The sequence below is a fragment of the Falco naumanni genome, chromosome 4 (genome assembly GCF_017639655.2).
Source record: "Falco naumanni isolate bFalNau1 chromosome 4, bFalNau1.pat, whole genome shotgun sequence".
Taxonomy (NCBI): domain Eukaryota; kingdom Metazoa; phylum Chordata; class Aves; order Falconiformes; family Falconidae; genus Falco; species Falco naumanni.
Genome location: NC_054057.1, coordinates 111503294 through 111522154, shown reverse-complemented (window position 1 = coordinate 111522154; position 18861 = coordinate 111503294). Strand labels below are relative to the sequence as shown.

The following is an 18861-nucleotide window of genomic DNA, read 5'->3' as shown; positions in this document are numbered from 1 at the left end:
TTGAGTTTGCAACAGGTAATCAAAATGCCTTCTGGCCTCCACATCTCTCCAGACTTAACAATTGTGTTAGTTGAGTAAAAATAATTTCCTTTCCTTACAGTCTTGTGTCCCATGTTCCCACAGGGCACAAGCAAAACCACCACTGCGTATTTGTAGGGTCATGTTCCCCTGCAGCTAGCCACAGGGCATCCTCAAAAATAAAGGGTCAAGACTACAAACGGCCCGCTAGGACAACAGCCAGGATCTGTACTTGTCCAAGTATCTGTGTGGTTTCTCCGTGAGGCTCTGCCAGAGAGTTAAGACCACTGTCATCTCCAAGATGTGAAGGCAACAGAGGTGGCCCCATCTGATGGCTGCCAGCACCACAACTGTGCACTGCCACCCTCCCAGCCCATGGCCTGGTGCCATCCCACCACGGAAAAGCTCAGGGCCCCGGCACAGCCATGCCATGGGACCGCTCCCAGCAGCCCACCAACCCCAACTTGCAGGGCCTGTATAACATAACATCACGAGGTGCTGCTCACGCCTCTCCGATCAGTACAGGCGGTCCAGCCGCCTCCACACCGCAGCCTAGGGCCTGGCGTTACACCAGCAAGCCTCACCAGGACGCGCTGGGACGCCAGCGCCAAGGGCCGGCCGCCGTCCCTCGCACTGCTGACAGCGCGGCCCCGCCGCCACCCTCAAGGGCGCTGCTCGCGCCCGCCCGCGCGCCGCCGGCCAATCAGCGAAGCGCTTGAAGCGCAGGTGGCCCCGGCCAATCGCGGGGGCGCTTACAGCCAGCCGCTGCGCGCCGGCGCTCGGCGTGAGCCCGGGGCGGTGGCAGGCCGGCCGGCTGCCCCATTGGCCTGAGGGGCGCTCTGGCCGCCGCTGATTGGCGGGGAGCGCGTGAGGGGGCGCGGTCGGCCGGCGGCGCGCGGGCCCGGTCGGGGTCCGCCCGCAAGGCCGTCAGTGGGGCCCGTGCGTCCCCCGAGCCCACCGGCGAGGCCGCCGGCGCCCCCCGGCATGGCGGCGCAGCCCCCGCCCGGGCCGCGGAAGCGGAGCGGGGCGGGCTGGGCCGGGGCCGCCCCTCCGGGGGCCCTGGAGAACGGATTCCCGCCCCACAAGCGCCCCAAGAGCTCGGGGGCGGCTGGGCCCGATGAGGGGCCGGGAGACCCCTTCGGGGACAGCGACGACTTCACGGCGGACGACCTGGAGGAGATTGACACCCTGGCCTCGCAGGCGCTGTCGCAGGAGGCCGCCGCGCCGCGGGCCGGGCTCCCGAGGCACGCGTGGGGCGCCCTGGGGCCGGGCAGCGCGCTGGGGTCTGCGGCCGCCGGGCCGCGCCGGGGCAGCGTCCCCGCGGCAGGTCGGTGGGGCCGTGCGGCGCCGGGGGGGCGGGTCCCGCCTTGGCGGCCTCACGGGCCGTTTCCTCGGCGAACGCTGGCGGCCTGCGGGTCTGCCTGGGCCGGCCGGCCTCGGCCAGAGGCGGTGCGGGCGGTGCTGGCGGCGGGGCTCCGGGGCTGCCCCGCAGCACAGAGCTCCGCGGGGAAGCGCCTGTTGCCCCGTTCGGAGCTGCTGCCGCCCACCCCGCCCGGCTGGTAGGGCCTCGGGGGGCTGCCGGGTGGTCCTAGAGCCGGGGAAGAGCTGCAGAAGTAACACCCGAGCAGCCACATCGCATTAAACTATCGGTGCTGGGGAGCTGATCCCTAGCAGTGTGTGTGGTAATGCTTACCTGTCACACCGCTACTGCAGGGTAGATGTGTTACATAAAACAGACGAGTTTCATAACCTTTTATCATGCTTTAAGTATCATAGTATTGTGCATGTTGGCTACCAGATCTTTTTTTCCCTAATGGTTACCTTTCGCTACTAAACGCATAATATCTCTCATATTAACAGCTGATTTTCAGATTTGCTTTGAAAAAGCATACAGGATACAGGGTTTTGTTCATAACTAAGTACATTGGGCTTACATGCTGTAAGCATGTTTTAGCAGTGCTAACATTTGTAATCTCTCCAGGTAAAGTTTTCAGTTCACCCTTATTTGTGCAGGGTGCCTTAACTAGAATTGTCTTGGAGGAAACGCATGCATTTACTGTGGGTCATCTTACTGTTTTAAGGTGTTAGAAATATTTTGGGGGGAGGGTTTTCTTCTCTGTTTTAAGGATTGATGCACAAGCTCTAAAAAAAGTTACTGTGGTGGTTAGATGCATGCCATTTACCTGTTTGTAGTGACAGCACAAATATTAAAATACTCAGAGGTATGTAATGGCAAATAAAAACTTGATGTGAAGTCATCAGTGATGTATGTACATCACCTGTGCTTCAGAACAGATCTTGGCTTTTTTTCTGCAACAGTAAGCACTACAGAAGATAGTCTGATGAGAGATGCTTTCCAGTTTGAAGTACTGCAAACACAGCATGAAGAAATTAAACAGAAGGTTAGCAATATCTTCCCCTCCCCTCTAAATATCACAGTTTTTGATAGGGCTAACTGAAAGGTGGGACAAGTTAGTTTGCAAGTATCTCATTCTAATCCAGGTGATTACTAATCTTTGAAATCCATGGATCTGTTAAAAGCATCATACTAGAAACAAGTCTAGTTATATTAAGAGTGAGAGCAATATTTTATTTCTTGATCATTTCAGACTGTCAAATTAGCATTTGCTAATTTTACTTGTTTCCCATCATTCTCCTCTGTCCTGTTGGCTAGTTGGCAAGACTTGTTTGGTGTAACTTCATGATTTGAGAAAGTAAAGTCACTTTTAAGTTGTGTTATTTTACCTTCTGATGAACCCTTATGGCAAGATACTCTGGGGAAGAAATAGATGTAGAAAAGTAAGAGGTACAAATGCCTGTACTGAGTCCATCCTTTTTTGGCAGCTTAGGAAGAACATAAGACCTGAGCAAGTTTATGATGGTATTTCACCAGGACAGTCTTTTAGCCTCTGGTAAAATTTCACGTAGGTACTTCCTGACCTAGAAATATTATACTTGTGTTTAATACTCTTCAGCGTATTTTTTTAAACGTTTGTGTATTTGGTTTTGAATGCCTTTTTAGTGTGAAAGAGGTCTGCAGCTTAATGATAGGTTGTGTCAGGAAATTTCTTCTTTGATTTTATTTTGAACTTTGTACCTAGTGATTTTCAGTGGATGGGCCGTGGATGTTGAGGGGCAGTAAACAAGGAATAACTTGTGTATAGCACTCACATCTCGACAGACCTTTGTTTCCTCACGGTTGTGCTTTCTCCCAGATCGAGGGTCCTACTCTATTTACCTTTCTCTTGTCACCTTCACCTCTGTACTCCAAATCTTTGCCAGCTCTATTATGTCCTTTTTTACTGGGGAAGCTCCTGCCTGTACACCATGTTCAACATAGGGGTAAACCATAATTCTGCATATATAGAGGTGTCTTTTCTGCTTTTTTCTCCATGCTTTTTTCTGAGTAACTCATTTATTCTCTCTCCAAAGTTTTGTCTCTGAGTGGTGATGACTGTTCAGAAAGTATTAGAGGCTCTGTAACTCATGAAGATGCTGTTTGGGAGTGGTAGCTTGTCTTAGGACAGTGTGCTTGTTGGCTGCCATGCTAGATGAAATATAATTAAATTATCATTGTTATCATCCAAACAATGAGTAATTTATTTATTCTCAAAAAAAGAAAAGAATCACAGAGAAGGGGAAAGAGAAGAATAGTCTCTGACAGATACCAGGATGGTATACAAAGATACGCCTTTGCTGTCATTTTACAATTCTGTTAGAGATCACAGTAGCTGAACCTGATTTAATCAGATTAGAAGCAACATCGCGGAATTTCTCAACTGTGTTACAGGAGCATTTTTCTCCCTAGAAAGTATAAATATACCTGATTTTCAACCACATAATGATATAAATGCACACTTTCAGTGATATACATCCTTTCATGGAATTCATCTGTTTGCAGCTGAAAGAAATGCAGGATGAAATACTTATTAAAAATGGAGAAATTAAAATTTTGCGTGACTCGATGCAGCAGATGGAGTATGCTATGGAGGAACAGAAAAGATCATACGTGCTATTGGAACAGCAAAACTCACAGATCTTAAGTGAAAAAGAAAAAGAGTTCTTCAAAAAGGTTTGTAAATATGTCAATTACCGGCATATCACATGCAGAAGCTAATTTTATGACTTAATATGTCACAGACTGTCTAGTCAAAGGCTTTTTGCATTTGTGTGAAATTTCCAAGTGATGGAAATTTATTTTCTTACTTAGAAGAAAGCATTTGTAAGAAATTGCTGAGTTTTTTCTTCCGCTAAAATAAAAGTAAAATTCAAGTGGTAGAGGTTTTCGTTTACTTGTTGCCTTTTTTTAAGCAATCCCAAGATCATTAAAATGGGGATTTATTTTAAAATGGAAAAAAGCGACAGAATATGCTTTATGACTCTGATGGGATTGCTGTTTCTGTTGCAGTCATCTTTCTGAAAGCCCTGAAGAGGACAGTGCCTGCTTTTGTCCTGTTTACTCTGCCGTTAGCAGCCACAGTGTAGCTATGCTCTGCCTAGCGCTTGGTCTGTCTTAACAAGTCACATGTTTCTTGCCTGAACTTTTGGCGTTTGGTTCTAAGATAGTATTAATTGGACTAACATAAATAAAAATGGGGAACTTACGCAGAGTTCAAAGTAAGTAAGTAGATGGTAATCTTGAAATCTTACGGTAATTCTAGTTGCTTTGCCATTATACCATCTCTATATTTGGTAACAGTAAAACTGTCTTTAATTCCTCTTTCAGATACTGTCGTTACAGTCAGAGCTGCAGTTCAAAGATGCAGAAATGAATGAATTAAGAGTGCGACTTCAGAACTGTGAAAGAAATAAACATGTTACTCAGACGGTTTTAATGCCAAGGTGGGAGTTTTGGAAAATGAGTTTGTGTTACTTTTTACAATACATGTGCTTAAACTATTGAAGAGGCTTGCGTTCTTCATGTAACTCTTAGCTCCATTGTCTTTAAAAATGCAACCAAACATCTGTTGCCCTCTATGGAATTGACTCAAAAAGAGCCTTCCTTGTATCTGTGACAGAAATGCAGAGTTTGTAGCAAAGGAACATCAATGTAAATAGACCCTTGTTTAATAAAATAATTACAAAAGAAATATTGATTCATCTGTCTGATTTTTATTTTAGCCCTAAAAAGAATTTTGCAATACAAATGAATTCAGAAGGATGTTCTCCACAGCCTAGAAAAAAATCTTTTCCTACAAAGGAATCCTTCAGCGCTGAAATGTCCACTAAACCATCGTGTTCTTCAGGAAATTTGGTTGCCCCGACTACTTCCATCAAAGAAGGTAAACCCATATACAACTTGCAACGTTTTTAGCTGCATATGAACATTCTGCTGTAAATAAGGATTTGTGTTATGTGAGTGAACAGTTTCACCAGTTCACTGTAGAGAAAACCAAGTATTTATTTTTGCGTAGATTTCTCTGGTTGGCATTAAATAGCTATGACTGAAATTTGCATCAGGATCATTTTAGTTCACACCTTGGTAAGGCCTGTATGCCAGATGCCAAGGTGTCAACAGTGAAGTGACTGTTGGCTGTAATGAAAAGCTTTCATGTATTACATGATGAACTAAAATATCAAAATTGTTAATCTGCCTTTCTCGTTGAATAAAGAGGAACAGGAAATAATTTGCATGTTTCTTGAATCGCTCTGCTAGTCAGCTAATGCATTTTTTTGGTACTCCTCCTGGTTTTGGCTTTAAAGCTGACCTTTTTTAAATTTGTTTTATTTTAAAGGGTACATATTTAGCTGTATTGAAAGAAGCAACTGAAACAGTACACTCATTTCCTCTTTCATGTGTAGGGCAGTAATTCTCACAAAATTGTGTCTGGAAATGCATTGAGTAAAGCTTAGGACATGAACACATGCATGTATTTGAAGACTGCTATAATATGAAACAAAAATGGTAGTTCTTTATAGCAGCTGACTGCCATGTTTCCAATAAGAAATAATAAATGGAAGAAATGTGGATATCATCAACTAACCCTTACAGGAAGTGTCATGAAAAATCTGAGATGTTACTGTCAGTTACAGTAGTCAATTTGAAGCTATATGGGCAGTTATGAATTCCATCAAAAAGAACACCAGTAGCCTTTAAAGCATTAGTGTTGCTAATTCTTTTGGCCTCCTGACTGATTGTTCATTATGGTAGGAACACTCAATATGCCTATTTGTTTGAAAAACACACTTGATTATTTGTCTTCTGAACCCTGCAGGACTTTTGGCTTGTTTGGCTAGTTACTGTGACATATATAGATGATTGAAAGACTATGAAATGCTCAGGTTTTATTTTTTTTAAATAATTTTACATTTATTTTTAATGTAGCCATGTAAATTTCTGCTGGTAATGGGAATTCAACTCAAGTTATTTTTTTTTCCTAAAATAAAGGTTGAGAGTAATAGCAGTGAACAATCTGGAACATCTGACAGTAAAGCTGAAATTTTACTCACTTTTCCAATTTATTTTGGGGAGCAATTCTACTTGCATCACAGCTCTTAACTATTGTTTGATGTATCTGTGTTATACAAAGACAAATGTTGTTTACTGGTCTACTGTGTTTTTTACGGACTATATAACACCTATGGCCATCCGAATGTGTAAAGGATCGGCACAGATATATAAGCAACGTAATTTTTGTAATAGACTCATAATTACTGTTTTGTTTAGACAGTAAGATAACCCATCCTGAAGTTTTATCCATGAAGCATGAAGCAATGGGAAAAAACGGTTCCTACAACTCTGTACCTAAACGAAATGCACAAGGTAACTTAATTCTGTTAAAAGAGAATTTACGTCCTACTTCTCTGAGGAACAGCTCAGATGCCTTTACTAAGCAGTGTCATGATGAGGAGCCTGCTACTTACAATGCCACTGCACCGAACAGCGCTGTTCAGCTAGTCGCTTTTTCCTTTGAACATTGTGATTTTGCAGTAAAACATTTTAGGTGATATTATTATCTTGCATCCTAACAACATTCTTGTGTTGTTATTCTGTTTGAGAAAAAAGTTCGCCTGGGTTTTGTTCTATGGAAGGATATGGATCAAGAGACATCTTATTACAAGGCTGGCTCTTTCAGTATTAATATATTATGCTTTCTATTGTAAACATAAAACCAGGAAAATTGTAGCTTTTTTCTCTTTTAATGAAGGCAAAAACAATAAAGCAACATTTACAACAGTCAACACTAGGAAGTCTCCAGGGTACTATTTCCAATTCAGAATAGAATTGCATCACACAATTTTAATGTCTGGACTGGAACATGGAGGGCAAGTCATCAGGATAATTGGAATATACTTGATCATTTGGATCAAGCTATTTTGTTAATATGGGATTGTAATTAAAATATCTCTAAATATATTTGGTTAATATTTAAATAATATCTTTAATTTTTCTGAAAATCATTCTCTTGTAGAGAAGATTTGTAACAAAAGAAATTATTTTGAGCCTGAGAGCACTACAAATAAGACTTAATCTTTTGAAATACTGATTTTTTGTTGATGTTGCAGTTGATGGTAGAGCTACTCCAAAGACAATTATGTATCCTTTCAGGTTCTATCTTACTAAATGCACTGATGAAGCAGCCCATTGTTCCTGGGTCATTACTAGGACTCTGCCATCTTCTTAGCAGTAACTCTGAGCCTCTACCTGGAGCTGTACTGCAGCCTAACTATTTGGATACGTAAGTTGTTTGGTTCGGGTTTTTTTGTTAAACTGTATCTGATGTTTTCTTAGTATAGTGGCATTCTCCATAGTAAGAAATGCTTATCATGTAGGACAGCTCATTCTTTGTGTTAAATGCTGTTTTGCTTAGGCCATTTAATGCAAATTTGGAACATCATTCTGCATCTTTGATTATTAATCTTTGATTATCATAGATACTTAACAGTGGAACAACAGTAAAGAGATAAACTAGGTTAATTTTATATTAAGGGAAGGCACAGAAACATGTTCTATAAAACCTGGCAGTGACTGTTAGCAGCTGCTGTTAACCACCTAAGGACATAAAACTTACATTGCGTTGAGGGAAGCATATAAACATGATCGTGAGTCAAGAGGGAAGAAAATGCTGAAAATGTGATCAAAAGAACAGTAGGCTTTATATCTTCGAAGTCTATTCTATGTGCAATTTGTAAGGTACAATTAATGTGCAGTTTTCCAAGATGTATTTATAGTGACTGGTAAAGCATTTTAAATATGAATATTGGATATAACCTATAATAATTTTTCACTCTAAAGAATTAGACTATAGCTCCTGAAATGCCCTTGCTTTTCTAATATGTTATTAGTAATTCTTGAGTTTTGTGGGTTCATAACAAGGCTCGTGTCTCATTGCCCTTGCCATTTATGCAAGTAAAAGTGGTGCATTTGGTCTTTGTAGCTGCAGTTTGACTAGTTAATAGCTGAACTCTCTCTGGCCAAATAAATACTTTTCAGTTGTTGTTGTAGTCCTTTAAAGGCCCCTGCATACTACAGATCAGTAGTGGATAGATATTCTTCCCAGAAGCTACCAAATAACATCGGGGAAGATAAGAATATATGATGTTATCAGAAGCATGAAATCAAAAAGCCAGTGTTTGAAATGTAGTTTCAGACAGTGGCTTATAATGAGCTGCTTAAGTTACTCAGCTGTGAGCTCGAACTGCTTTCACAAGACCTAGGAATGCTTTGAAATTGCTCTTCCATGCAGGTATCAAGGAGTAGGAGGTTTTTACCCTAATTTATGTTTTATTTTGGGAACAGACATCTCTTAGTACTCTAGCCTTTCTATTATTAGATCCAGAATATGGATAACTCAAATTGCAACTATGTTTTCTGCCTTTTCTTCTGAAGTATTTCCCTTCTTTTCATTTTATTTGGATAGGAAGTCCACACAACTACCCAACAGCAGGACAACTCAAGAAGGAATTGCTCCTCTTGTATCCCTGCAAGAAGCTCAGAAACTTGCACTAACAGGATTGAACTTGATTGCCATGGACGCAGGATTATATGAAGGAAGCGGAACGGAAAGCCAGAGAGAGTTCTTGCACCTGACGCGCTGCAAGATCCGAGGCGCGGTGCATCTCTTGCCCTTGGTAGAACACCATATTGGTGCGTACTGTCAAGCAGTACAATTGGCAGACAAGTCAGTAAATGGTTCCTGTGGAAACCATTCTGCTGTTTCTTCCGGAACCAACACAAATACGGTGTCAAGTAAGGAGGACTTCAGGTTGTCTCTTGAAGAAACCACAGTTGTATCACTGGGTGTTCTTTATTATTTGGCATTCTATAGCTGGGATGTTGTGCACATGTTGCTGTCAACTGAGGTGGAAAAAAGTTCTGCTGCTGGAGATGAACAGGTTTCCAAGATGGACAAAAGCATGTTGTGCAATGATCAGTGTGATAATAAAGAAGATACCAGGACGCAAGGAGGGCTGCCTGTAGCTCCACAGGATGCTCCCAATAATGATCAAGCTCAACATTCCTTGTTTAAAAAGCTGCTTCAGGTTTTAGCTTTTTCTGCTGCAAGAGGCTCCCAAACTGATAGTGTATTGAACCAAAGCCTAAAAGTTTTGGTGAAATTAGCTGAAAATTCAACAATGGACTTGCTAATAAAGTAAGTCAGCAATGGCTTTAAAATTACTTCAGACTTTGCTGTTTAACAATTTTCGTTATCTATTGAAACTAGTTTGTGGAGATGACGATAGAAGTTTTGACATATATGAGAGAATTATCACATTTTCCACATAACCTTTGAGAAGCAGTTGAGGATCTTTCTACTGACTTGCTCCCAATGAATGTGGTAATTGACCCCACTCAGTAACAAGACTTGTTTATCATGTTTATATGAAGCAGATGCTGTTGCCTCATTGTATAGCTGTCACTTGAAAGTGAGAAACTTAAGGCCATGTGCAGTTGATCAGTATATCAATAACATTAATTTGGGGTATTTTGCAGTTGCTGGGAGATGTGTAAGGAATGAAAGCACAAGATTTCATTCTGGTAGGTAAAACGCCACTCTCAAAAGTGAGGCATTGCATCTGCTAATAATCTAACATACACAAACATAGTATGAATTGCAGACTGCTAAATGTAACAGAGTATGGTTTTCAGTACACTTTGTATTTATGACACAGAAGTTGAGATCAGGTGTGTTTTGTATGGCTACAAGTGCATAAATTACAATGCTGTGTACAAGAAATAGTGTATTTTTGACTTGTCAGTGTATTTCCCATTTCTAACTGCGTTTTCTTTTGAAGTTTTCAGCACTTACTGACTAGCCAGATACTGCTCCATTGTCTGTGTCCAGAGACCCCTTTGCCTGCTGTCCTTTTGACCGTGAGACTGTTGTCTGTTCTTGCTCAACACCACGTGTTGGTTGCACAACTTTGTTCTCATTCAGGTAAAAGACTGCATAACACAGAGATCTGTTGTCAGCTGGATGTTAGTTAGCATGACTAAAAGTAATGCAAACAGGCCTTGCTTCAAGGTGTTGAAAACTTGTTTTCTAGTGCAGTGTTTCAGTTACTGTTTGAAGAGTATGTTGTCTTCTGGTATCTGTCTACATACAGTGCTTTTGATACCCATGTGGATTTTAAAAACTACCTTCCAGATGAAAGTTTATTATATTAAAGGTCGATGATGCAAAAAGGGCTTTTCTTGAGTTTTGAAGTTTTGATTTGTCTGCTCACAATACTCTTGCGTTTAGGAATTGCAGTATGCTGCATCACAAATAAGTCTTTGTCAAGTTCCTTATGAGGTAGGACAGCATTACCACAAATGCATATACAAAGTTTAGGGATACTAGTTTCTCCAGCACTGCTTAAGGTGTCTGAAGTAAAGCAAGTAGTTGAGCCTGTACTGTGAGTCCCAGGATAGCACTCTGTGCCTTTTCTGAAATGTTTTGTTGTGTGACAAAATGAATTTTTGTCATAAACAACTGACCACCTGGGAAGAGAACAAAGTCATCTCTGTTTCAGACACCTGCCTTCTTCTTGCACTGTACATGTATATTACATCAAGACCAGATAAATCAGCATCTGAAATGCTTTGGCTTCAGCTGGAACAAGAGGTAACAACTGTTTGTTCATATGCTTTTTCCTGCTATTTGCAGTTGGGGGAGCGGGAGGGCAGGGCAATGCACAAATTGTCTGAAAACAAGTTCTCCAGTTGAAGTAGAACACTTAAAGTATTGGCTTGCAGGAAGGGATTTAGAGTAGCTGCTTGAAACCAAATCAGTAACTAAAAACAAGAAAGATCCTAGGATGGCTGTAAATATTCACCACTAAGCTTTTTTTTTTCTGCTTTTAGATCAACAGAGGAGTAAAAGGAAGCATGATCTGTGATTCATTTTGATTGTATTAATTACTTCGGAACTGTACCTCATGAGCTATTAAACATAAAAGGCAGCCTGTAATGACTTAGGATTATATTGTAGTCTGTGGAAATGCGAGCTTGCCATGTAATTGTCGTGGTCATATATAAGAACGGTTTTTGAATTTGTATTGTTTGTACTGACAATAGTGACTTGTTTGAGTTTCTACTATTTGCTCCACTTCAGCTCTCATTTCAAAGAATTTAGAACCATTTTAATTATCCCCCTACCTACATCGTTACATTAAGTGTAAATATATTATTTGCATGTAGTGAATTAAGGCCCACTGCTCCTTGTTAGCCTCTCTCAGAAAGTTGAAAAGGTTTCTATGCAAAGCAAATTCTATGTCTGCGAAGTTTTACAGGAAAAATCTTTAACAATTTTTTGGGGTAAAAAAGATCAACTTAAGAAAAAAAGAGAAATGTTTGAAACTAGTAATGAAATGTCATTTCCACCTCTTTTTATTTGCAGCTCAATTGTTTGATAGTTCCGCAGAACCCTAGTACTCATTATAATGCAATCTGTGTGTTTTTGTAATAGACAGTTAGACTCCTGACAAGATGTATGCGGTGCTCCAGTCCAGTGGTTTTATTACCTGGTACAGACTGCCAGTGTAATCTCGAGGTACGTCACTACAGTGGCTGCGTTTAATCTACTGAAATCTTAAAGGTACTCAGTGCTGAAATAGCTTTTTTTGCCCTTTTGTTAGCTACCATGAGGCAGAAGTGTGCTGCACTTCACAGGATGCCACCTTCTAGGAAGCTTGCTTGCTAGAAAATACTTTGGAATCTTGAAGCTTGAGGAGATTAATCAGTAAATTTCATAATTAAATAAGTTTTCTGCTCCTATGCTTTGTGTACTGAGGCACTTTTTTTCTTCTTGCAGGTGGTTAAGGCACTAATTATAATGCTACATAGACAGTGGATGAAGATTAGAAGATCTGAAAACAGCTTGTGTGCATATAAGGAACAAATTATTCAGTTTTTACGGGATGCTGTTTTACTCTTACACAGCCTGTCTCAGAAAGATAAACTGTTTCATGAACACTGTTTGGAAGTTCTCCATCAGTATGACCAAGCCATGCCAGGCATAAGAACCACTCTCAAAAAGACTCAAAAATTGAGTGCCTGTGAAGGTAAAATGAGTCAAATGATAACGTTGGCTTTTTTCCACGCTGTAGGAATAGAAATTCCATTTCTGTCCCTTTCCTCATTTAACAAGTACCATGTACCAAATACCATGGAAGTTTGTTGCTCAGATCTCTGAAGACAGTCCACACTCTAGTGCTTCTCAGTCTTCATTACAGTGAATCAGTACTCTACTATTATTCTGTAAGAGTGTTAAAAATATGTCCCCACTATCTGTTCAAACAAAATCCTATACTCCAGCTCTCTTTAGTAGAACAATCTGTACTGTATGTTACCTTATTTAAAAAAAATAATTCAGTCTCTAACAAGCATTACACCTTTGCTCTCCAATTGTTTGGTTTTTTTCCTCCACTGCATCCTTAACGTGTCTCTTCTTCCTCTCCTACCCCCAACCTTCTTACATCACCCCAAGAGCTTCTCTAGCCCGTGTCCATCAGGACTTGCCTCTTGCTTTGCACATTTCTGGTGTCCATTTCCTACAGCAACTTAATTTCATGAAATCACCTTTCCTCCTTGTACCTTGATGCCATTTCTTCATTCACTCGTGGCAGTATTTACATGTATGTCGTAGAGCTGATGTGAAGACTGTGCTTTTATGTCGGTGTGTGGTTTGCTACAAGATGTCACACAAGGCATCTGGTCTTACTCAGAGCCAGAGTGATAAATCCTTCACTGTTGGTGTACGTATTGCATCAGTAAGGCAGGTCATGCAAGCATGCCACTATTCATGACTTCTCTGAGATGCTGAACGGTGCACCATGTATTTGTTCCACTCTTCATTGCTTAGTGTCCCAAGGTTTTCTAGAACTTAGCGCCTAACACCTTGTCTAGTTATGCTGGGAATGGACCAAAAAAACAGTGTAACAGCTTGTTGTGCTGGGGACAGTGGTGCATGTGTGTGTTTGCAAACCCGTAGTTAGCATCCAGGTTCTTCCTTTGAAACACAAAATACTATACTTTTGTCCTAGTGACTTTTTTCAATTGGTTAACAAAAAGGATGTTTTAAATTTCATAAGTAGTCAGAACTAGTTGCAAAATAGTGTCCCTTACTGGTTTTCTACTAATAGCTAAATTAAATTGACTGCCCATGATCATTCTCTCCTTTAAAAGGCATTAAAGGAGGGGAGAAGTCTGTATGACAAAACATGTATCTAAAGACCCACTGTCATGAAACCTTGAAGAAGGCTGTTTGCTGTAGCCTTCTATAGTCAGTACATTTTAAAATGCAAACCAGCTATACTTTACTACGTCAAGTAGAAAAATGACTCTGAAACATATTGTTGTTGTTGTTGCAGAACTGGTTTTGGATGAATTGTATCCTTCTGAGCCAGAAGCAGAAGACCAAGGAATGGACTCCAGCTAGCTAACAGACAGATGTCTGTCCATCCTCATCTAAATCTTAATAATCACTGCCAGTGTAAATCTGAAATTAAAATCACCTATTTTATTAAGTGATAATCTAAAAGTCGTACTCAAATGCAGTCCGACTAAGACACATTTCTTTGTTGTGTTTAAGTGTCATCTAAACATAGCTGAAAGCAAAGAAATTTTGATGTAAGAATTATACTGCAGTGTACTCTATTGCTGTGCAAAACCACTGAATGATGACTGGTTCTGTTTATGAATTTCATCCTTTATGAAATTGCTGTGAATGGAAATTTCATTATGTGTTCTCCATTTTACTATGGCTACAGCTGAATTTACGATGCTGAATGTGCTGAGATACTTGGGATCACTGCCTTTGTATGAAAGTCTTTTGAACACATTTGTTTCTCTTGCAGCTGTAAAACGTTGTTGCTTGACTTCCAAAATTTTCATGTTGATGTTAGTAAACGGTGATTTTTAGAACCTTTCTAGAAATAACTTGCAGTTGGCAGTTCAGTTCTGAACAAAAAATTTAAAGCTCTGTAGTGATCGGCTGAGTTCACTCATTTTTCCTCAATTCCATGAATCTGCTGAAAGCATAACTATTGAGATGCCAAAGCAAAAACCACCAGAACTTACTTTGGGAAAAAGTTACCTTAGAGGAGTAAGGTGGTAATGTTGAGGACAGCATTCTGTCTTACTAGGTGAGAGAAGGATATATAAGTGTGTGCAGAATGACTGTTTTTTCTGTTGTAGTATCTGGATAGGCACGGCAGTGAAGATGAATGAGCATCCCCTTCCTAGGATACAGCACTGAAGCCTGAAAGAACAGTCGCAGATAGCAGGTGTCATACTTGGCTGCAGGGATCAGCTGAACCGTAGGTCCTAAACAGGGAAGCACGAGTGCTAGTAAAATGAGTCTATGGGTTTGAATTTTTAAATTATTTGGGAAGTTTTTTTGGTTTTTTGACAGATACTTGATTCAGAGCAAGCCTGGCTCCAGGAACCAGAGAGAGGAGGAGGAGACAGTACTACAGTGGGAAGGAAGCCCTTGGAAAGAACATCCAGTTCCCTGGTCGTACCCCGAGGCTGCGTCGTGCCCTGGGGTGTGCCTGGGCCAAGAGCCCCACTCCAGTGTGCTGAACAAACGCCTGACTTGGCTTTTGCTTTTGAAGAAAACTCCCAGAACCTGCAATGAGGGAGTAACCAGGGTAATAATCCAGCATCTCCCCGAGGCCAAAGCTCTCAGGAGGAAGGAGTGAAGCTTCCTACCTACAGCACAGCCTAGGGCTCAGCCTCCTCCTCTGTGAGCCACAGCTGGCAGCCCTCCAACCAGCACGGCCTGGCTGGTTCTGTGAAGCACAAGCTGCCAACTGCTGCTCTCAGTAACAGGTTTCAATTCCCTTGTAGCAGCTAGAGAACTGCAATTTTCCTGCTTAAATGCAGCAAGCAAGGATGCACAGGCATGTAACAGCAGAGCCTTCTGAGTCCTCCGTATGCTTGTGTGGTAACAACTAGAGCCGCCACCAGAGCACTGGACGGGACACAATTGAGAGGTTTCAGCATAAAAACCACCACAAAACAACAAGAAACGAAAGCCAAACACGGCACTTCCTACCCTTTAGAATTAGAGAGAAGAGCTTGAGAATGTCAGGTAAAAGCCCTCTCCCTCAAAACTGAAATAAATATTAAGATAAGTCTTTAAAAATAGCCCTGTGAGCCTGAGCAGTGGTGAAGCAGTATCTGGCAGGATCACAGCTGTGGCAAACTTAGAGCTGTCCTAACAACGGTGATAGTCCCAATATATAGTGACCTGCCACCCCTCTTCTCTGTGCTCTCGTCACCACCTAAGTTTTCTAAACGTCATCTGAGTTTATAGAGATAAGACACATTTAAACCCTTCACTGGGTGAATGCACCAAATAAACTGTTAAGAGAAGCTTGGATGAAAACCAGTTAAGCAATTGCAAACTGCTGAAGCAATCCAGTTATAAAAACTTGTTTAAAAAAATTCCTGGCCTCATCTAAAGGGCGTGTGTATGGCAACTTGGGAAAAAGAGAAGTGTATTGCTGCTGAACTATATAAACAAACATTATCTGTGGAAAAGAATGCTCAGAAAATAGCCCTAGCTGTTCCCTTCCGGCACTGCACCCCCTCCCATCCACCCACTCGTAACAGACAACACCCTGATGTGCACATTCACAGTTTTCTTCCCACTTTTGACTTTAAAGTGGTATAGCCCAGGCTATATACTAACCAAACAATCCCAAACCCTACATCTTTACTGGTAGAAGTGATACTAACCGTCATGGTTTTATGAAATTAAACCATAGCATTTAAAAATTAAGACCTTTTCTGTAACTGAACAGTTCACACTCCTAAGGGAAAGCAAAGCTTTTCTCCTAAAGGGAAAATGCAGACATCAGTATACGGACAGAACTGCCATAATTCATTATTTGGGAAGTCATTTGCAGTAACCAATCTTTTTTCAGGATCATTGCAAGGTTATACTGACCTTCAGTAATTATTCCCTGTTTACATTCTCTTTGGATTTTTTGCTTGGTATTAAAAGAGATCCAGTCATGTATGCAACAGCTGATCATACCCTGAAAAACCCCCCCACCAATCACTGAAGCATTTTTACAAATTTTGGGGCTATAAATTACAGGGCTACTGCTTTACTATCTTCATGACAGAACTCGGACTGTTCTCATCAGACACTCCCTGAGGAATTCACAGCATAGCAGCTCTTTTTTTCAAGGCCAGCTTGCATTTTGCCAACATGTTATAGATAAGTTGTGCCTCTGTGTTAACTGAGAAAAGGAATTTACTTTGGCATCCATCACAGCACTGATTAATGAAGTACTGAGCAGCAACAAAATCCACTAGTTATGTTCTGTACATGATTATCATCTTCCTCAGCAGCAGCAGCCGCCATCCATCTGTTTTCTTGCCCACGGGGATGGCAACTAGAGTCTCCCCTTGGCTGAAAGCAGAGCCGAGTGTAGCTGGCATCTTCCTCCACAACAAACTGCACTGAGCAGACAGGACTAAAGCCAGGCAGGAGCTGGATGAAGGACGCAAGCGTCAATACTAGCTTGCCCTCTACTCAGGCAACTTTATGCCTGTTCTCTTGAAGAGCAGCAGCGCGGGAGGCATCATGGCATTGCCAGGCATATTCCTGTGGCAATTCCAGGACCGGAGGTACTGCAGGGACTCAAACATACAGTAGTTTATTTCTACTAAAACTATGTACAGAGATAAAGTAAATGATGCTTTAGTGATTAAAGTATTTAGGGAATTTGCACAGGCAACACCTTGTTTTCTACAACTCATAGAATCATTGACTGGTTGAGGTTGGAAGGGGCCTCGGTGGGTCATCTACTAGTCCAGCCCCTGATCAAAGTGAACTGCCACAGACAAACAACTGTTTTGTGACATGTCAGGCCTCAAACCACCTTTTTATAAACCAAGCTGTAATAGGTGACGATGGCAAATGCAAAATACCTCATCCTCTAGCATGCAACATCTGACCTGAGTTTTTATTCCTAATCCCACTAGTGTGAACTACTGCTTAAGAGAGGTTAGTCTGTGCCAGATTGTTAGAACAGTACATTACTTTAACCACTGGATAATGGTTTTATGTTAGTCAGTAATACCAATTATTTATGGTTACATTAAGGTCAAGCGCAGCAGTTCCGATCTGCCTGTGTAGAGACTGTGTTTATCTGCTATGAATATAATAGCAAATCCAAACTTAAGTTTACAGTGTAAATGTTAAAAATTAAACCATCATGGATTATAATTTAGCAGACATAAGAAAAGGTGGTCTGTGAGCTATAAGGATCCACAAACCCACTGTGGCTGAAGCTGATCAAAATGCTTCCAAGAGTGAGGGTCAGCACCTTCACTATGAAGTTTAGCTGCAAAGAGCTAGCAAGGCACTGAGCACCTTGTCCCAGCGACAGGAACGTATAGTTCCCCTCAGACTAATCTTAAAAGTTTTAGTCCTAAAGCTTGTAAATGAAATAGCGGGCTGCGTAGCTGCTGAAGTGGTAACCTGCTTTTGAAAATTAGAGAAAACAGCTAGTTTATTTTCATAGGGGTCACCATATTCCAACCACATAACTGCAGTCTCCTATCACGAGATAACAGAGAACAGTAATTTTGTCTATGCATTAGTCATATTGTAGGTTGGTATTTTGAAAATGTAGCTAAACAATCTGTTTTGCCAAAGACCACCTTTACAGCACCGCTCTGCTGCAACACCTGCCCAGCAGCCTGTAAAGCAGGTCCTACCCGATTCCAGGGCCAAAGTGACATTGGAGAGTGAACCCCAAAAACCAACTGCAGGAGCAAGGAATGTTGGAACGAAAAGTCTCCAGTAACTGCTTTCAAAAGTTTTGACTGCGGTAAGGGAAATGGGACATCAGAGGTTAGTTTATAAGTATCTTGAACCGTTTCTTCATTCTAGTGAAACGGCCACCTGACTTGTCAGTTTGCAGGAGGGGAGGAACAGCACTGAGATGGAAATGGAATTACTTCCAAACCTCGACAGCCTGCTGCAGCCCCAAGGGAACCAGAGGGCCCACGCCTCACCACACCAAGCAGAGCCTCCTCGCTATCCTGTACCGACAAAAGAAGTTGGTTGCGTCTCAAACCTAAAGAAATTCCTTTACAACAGAAGGACATCCTTTGTAACACGGCTAGCTCACCCTTAGTGGAGATGACCATAAAAAGGTGAGGTGAGGCAGAGAAGACTACTCCATCAATGCATATGCCTGAGCTCTTGAAAAGGAGAAAATAACCTATTTTCTTCAGTTTCATCTCACCTATCAGGTTTCACTCTGGTACTTTTTTTCCTCTCCTGTACAGCTTGCTTAAAAGCTGTAAACCTGACCAGGTTCCTGTGATGCAGGATAGACTAACGAGGAGATGAGGTCAAACAGTAACCAGAAGGGAAAAAACTGGCCCCAGAC

General features: G+C 41.6%; 2 protein-coding genes across 3 annotated transcripts in view; one reads left to right on the top strand and one right to left on the bottom strand.

Moving 5' to 3' along the window:
* The window catches only part of IPPK (inositol-pentakisphosphate 2-kinase), a 61498-nt gene extending 60795 nt beyond the window's left edge, over nt 1-703 (bottom strand). Inside the window, exon 1 of the mRNA XM_040593522.1 lies at nt 603-703. The gene's annotated coding sequence lies outside the window, so the exon portion shown is untranslated. The remainder of the gene's footprint in view (nt 1-602) is intronic.
* Nucleotides 704-871: 168 nt separating this feature from the next.
* LOC121087772 (ATR interacting protein) lies at nt 872-14081 on the top strand. Of its 2 annotated transcripts, XM_040593140.1 has the most exons (13): nt 872-1345; nt 2338-2420; nt 3920-4090; nt 4745-4860; nt 5140-5300; nt 6686-6781; nt 7568-7697; nt 8880-9611; nt 10255-10397; nt 10975-11066; nt 11910-11993; nt 12255-12504; nt 13813-14081. In XM_040593140.1, the coding sequence occupies exons 1-13, from the start codon at nt 1003-1005 to the stop codon at nt 13878-13880; spliced, it is 2469 nt and encodes an 822-aa protein (XP_040449074.1). In that variant the 5' UTR covers nt 872-1002; the 3' UTR covers nt 13881-14081. The 2 variants fall into 2 exon arrangements, with proteins under 2 accessions (XP_040449074.1, XP_040449075.1); XM_040593141.1 differs by lacking the exons at nt 872-1345; nt 2338-2420 and adding an exon at nt 2480-2942.
* Nucleotides 14082-18861: the final 4780 nt, after the last annotated feature.

What these genes read in the sequence shown, in the direction of transcription:
- LOC121087772 (XM_040593140.1), top strand. Translation starts at nt 1,003, where the DNA reads ATGGCGGCGCAGCCCCCGCCCGGGCCGCGGAAGCGGAGCGGGGCGGGC. An exon ending in GGGCAGCGTCCCCGCGGCAG is followed by an intron (nt 1,346 to 2,337) that starts GTCGGTGGGGCC and finishes TTTCTGCAACAG; the next exon opens with TAAGCACTACAGAAGATAGT. An exon ending in ACAACTTTGTTCTCATTCAG is followed by an intron (nt 10,398 to 10,974) that starts GTAAAAGACTGC and finishes TCTCTGTTTCAG; the next exon opens with ACACCTGCCTTCTTCTTGCA.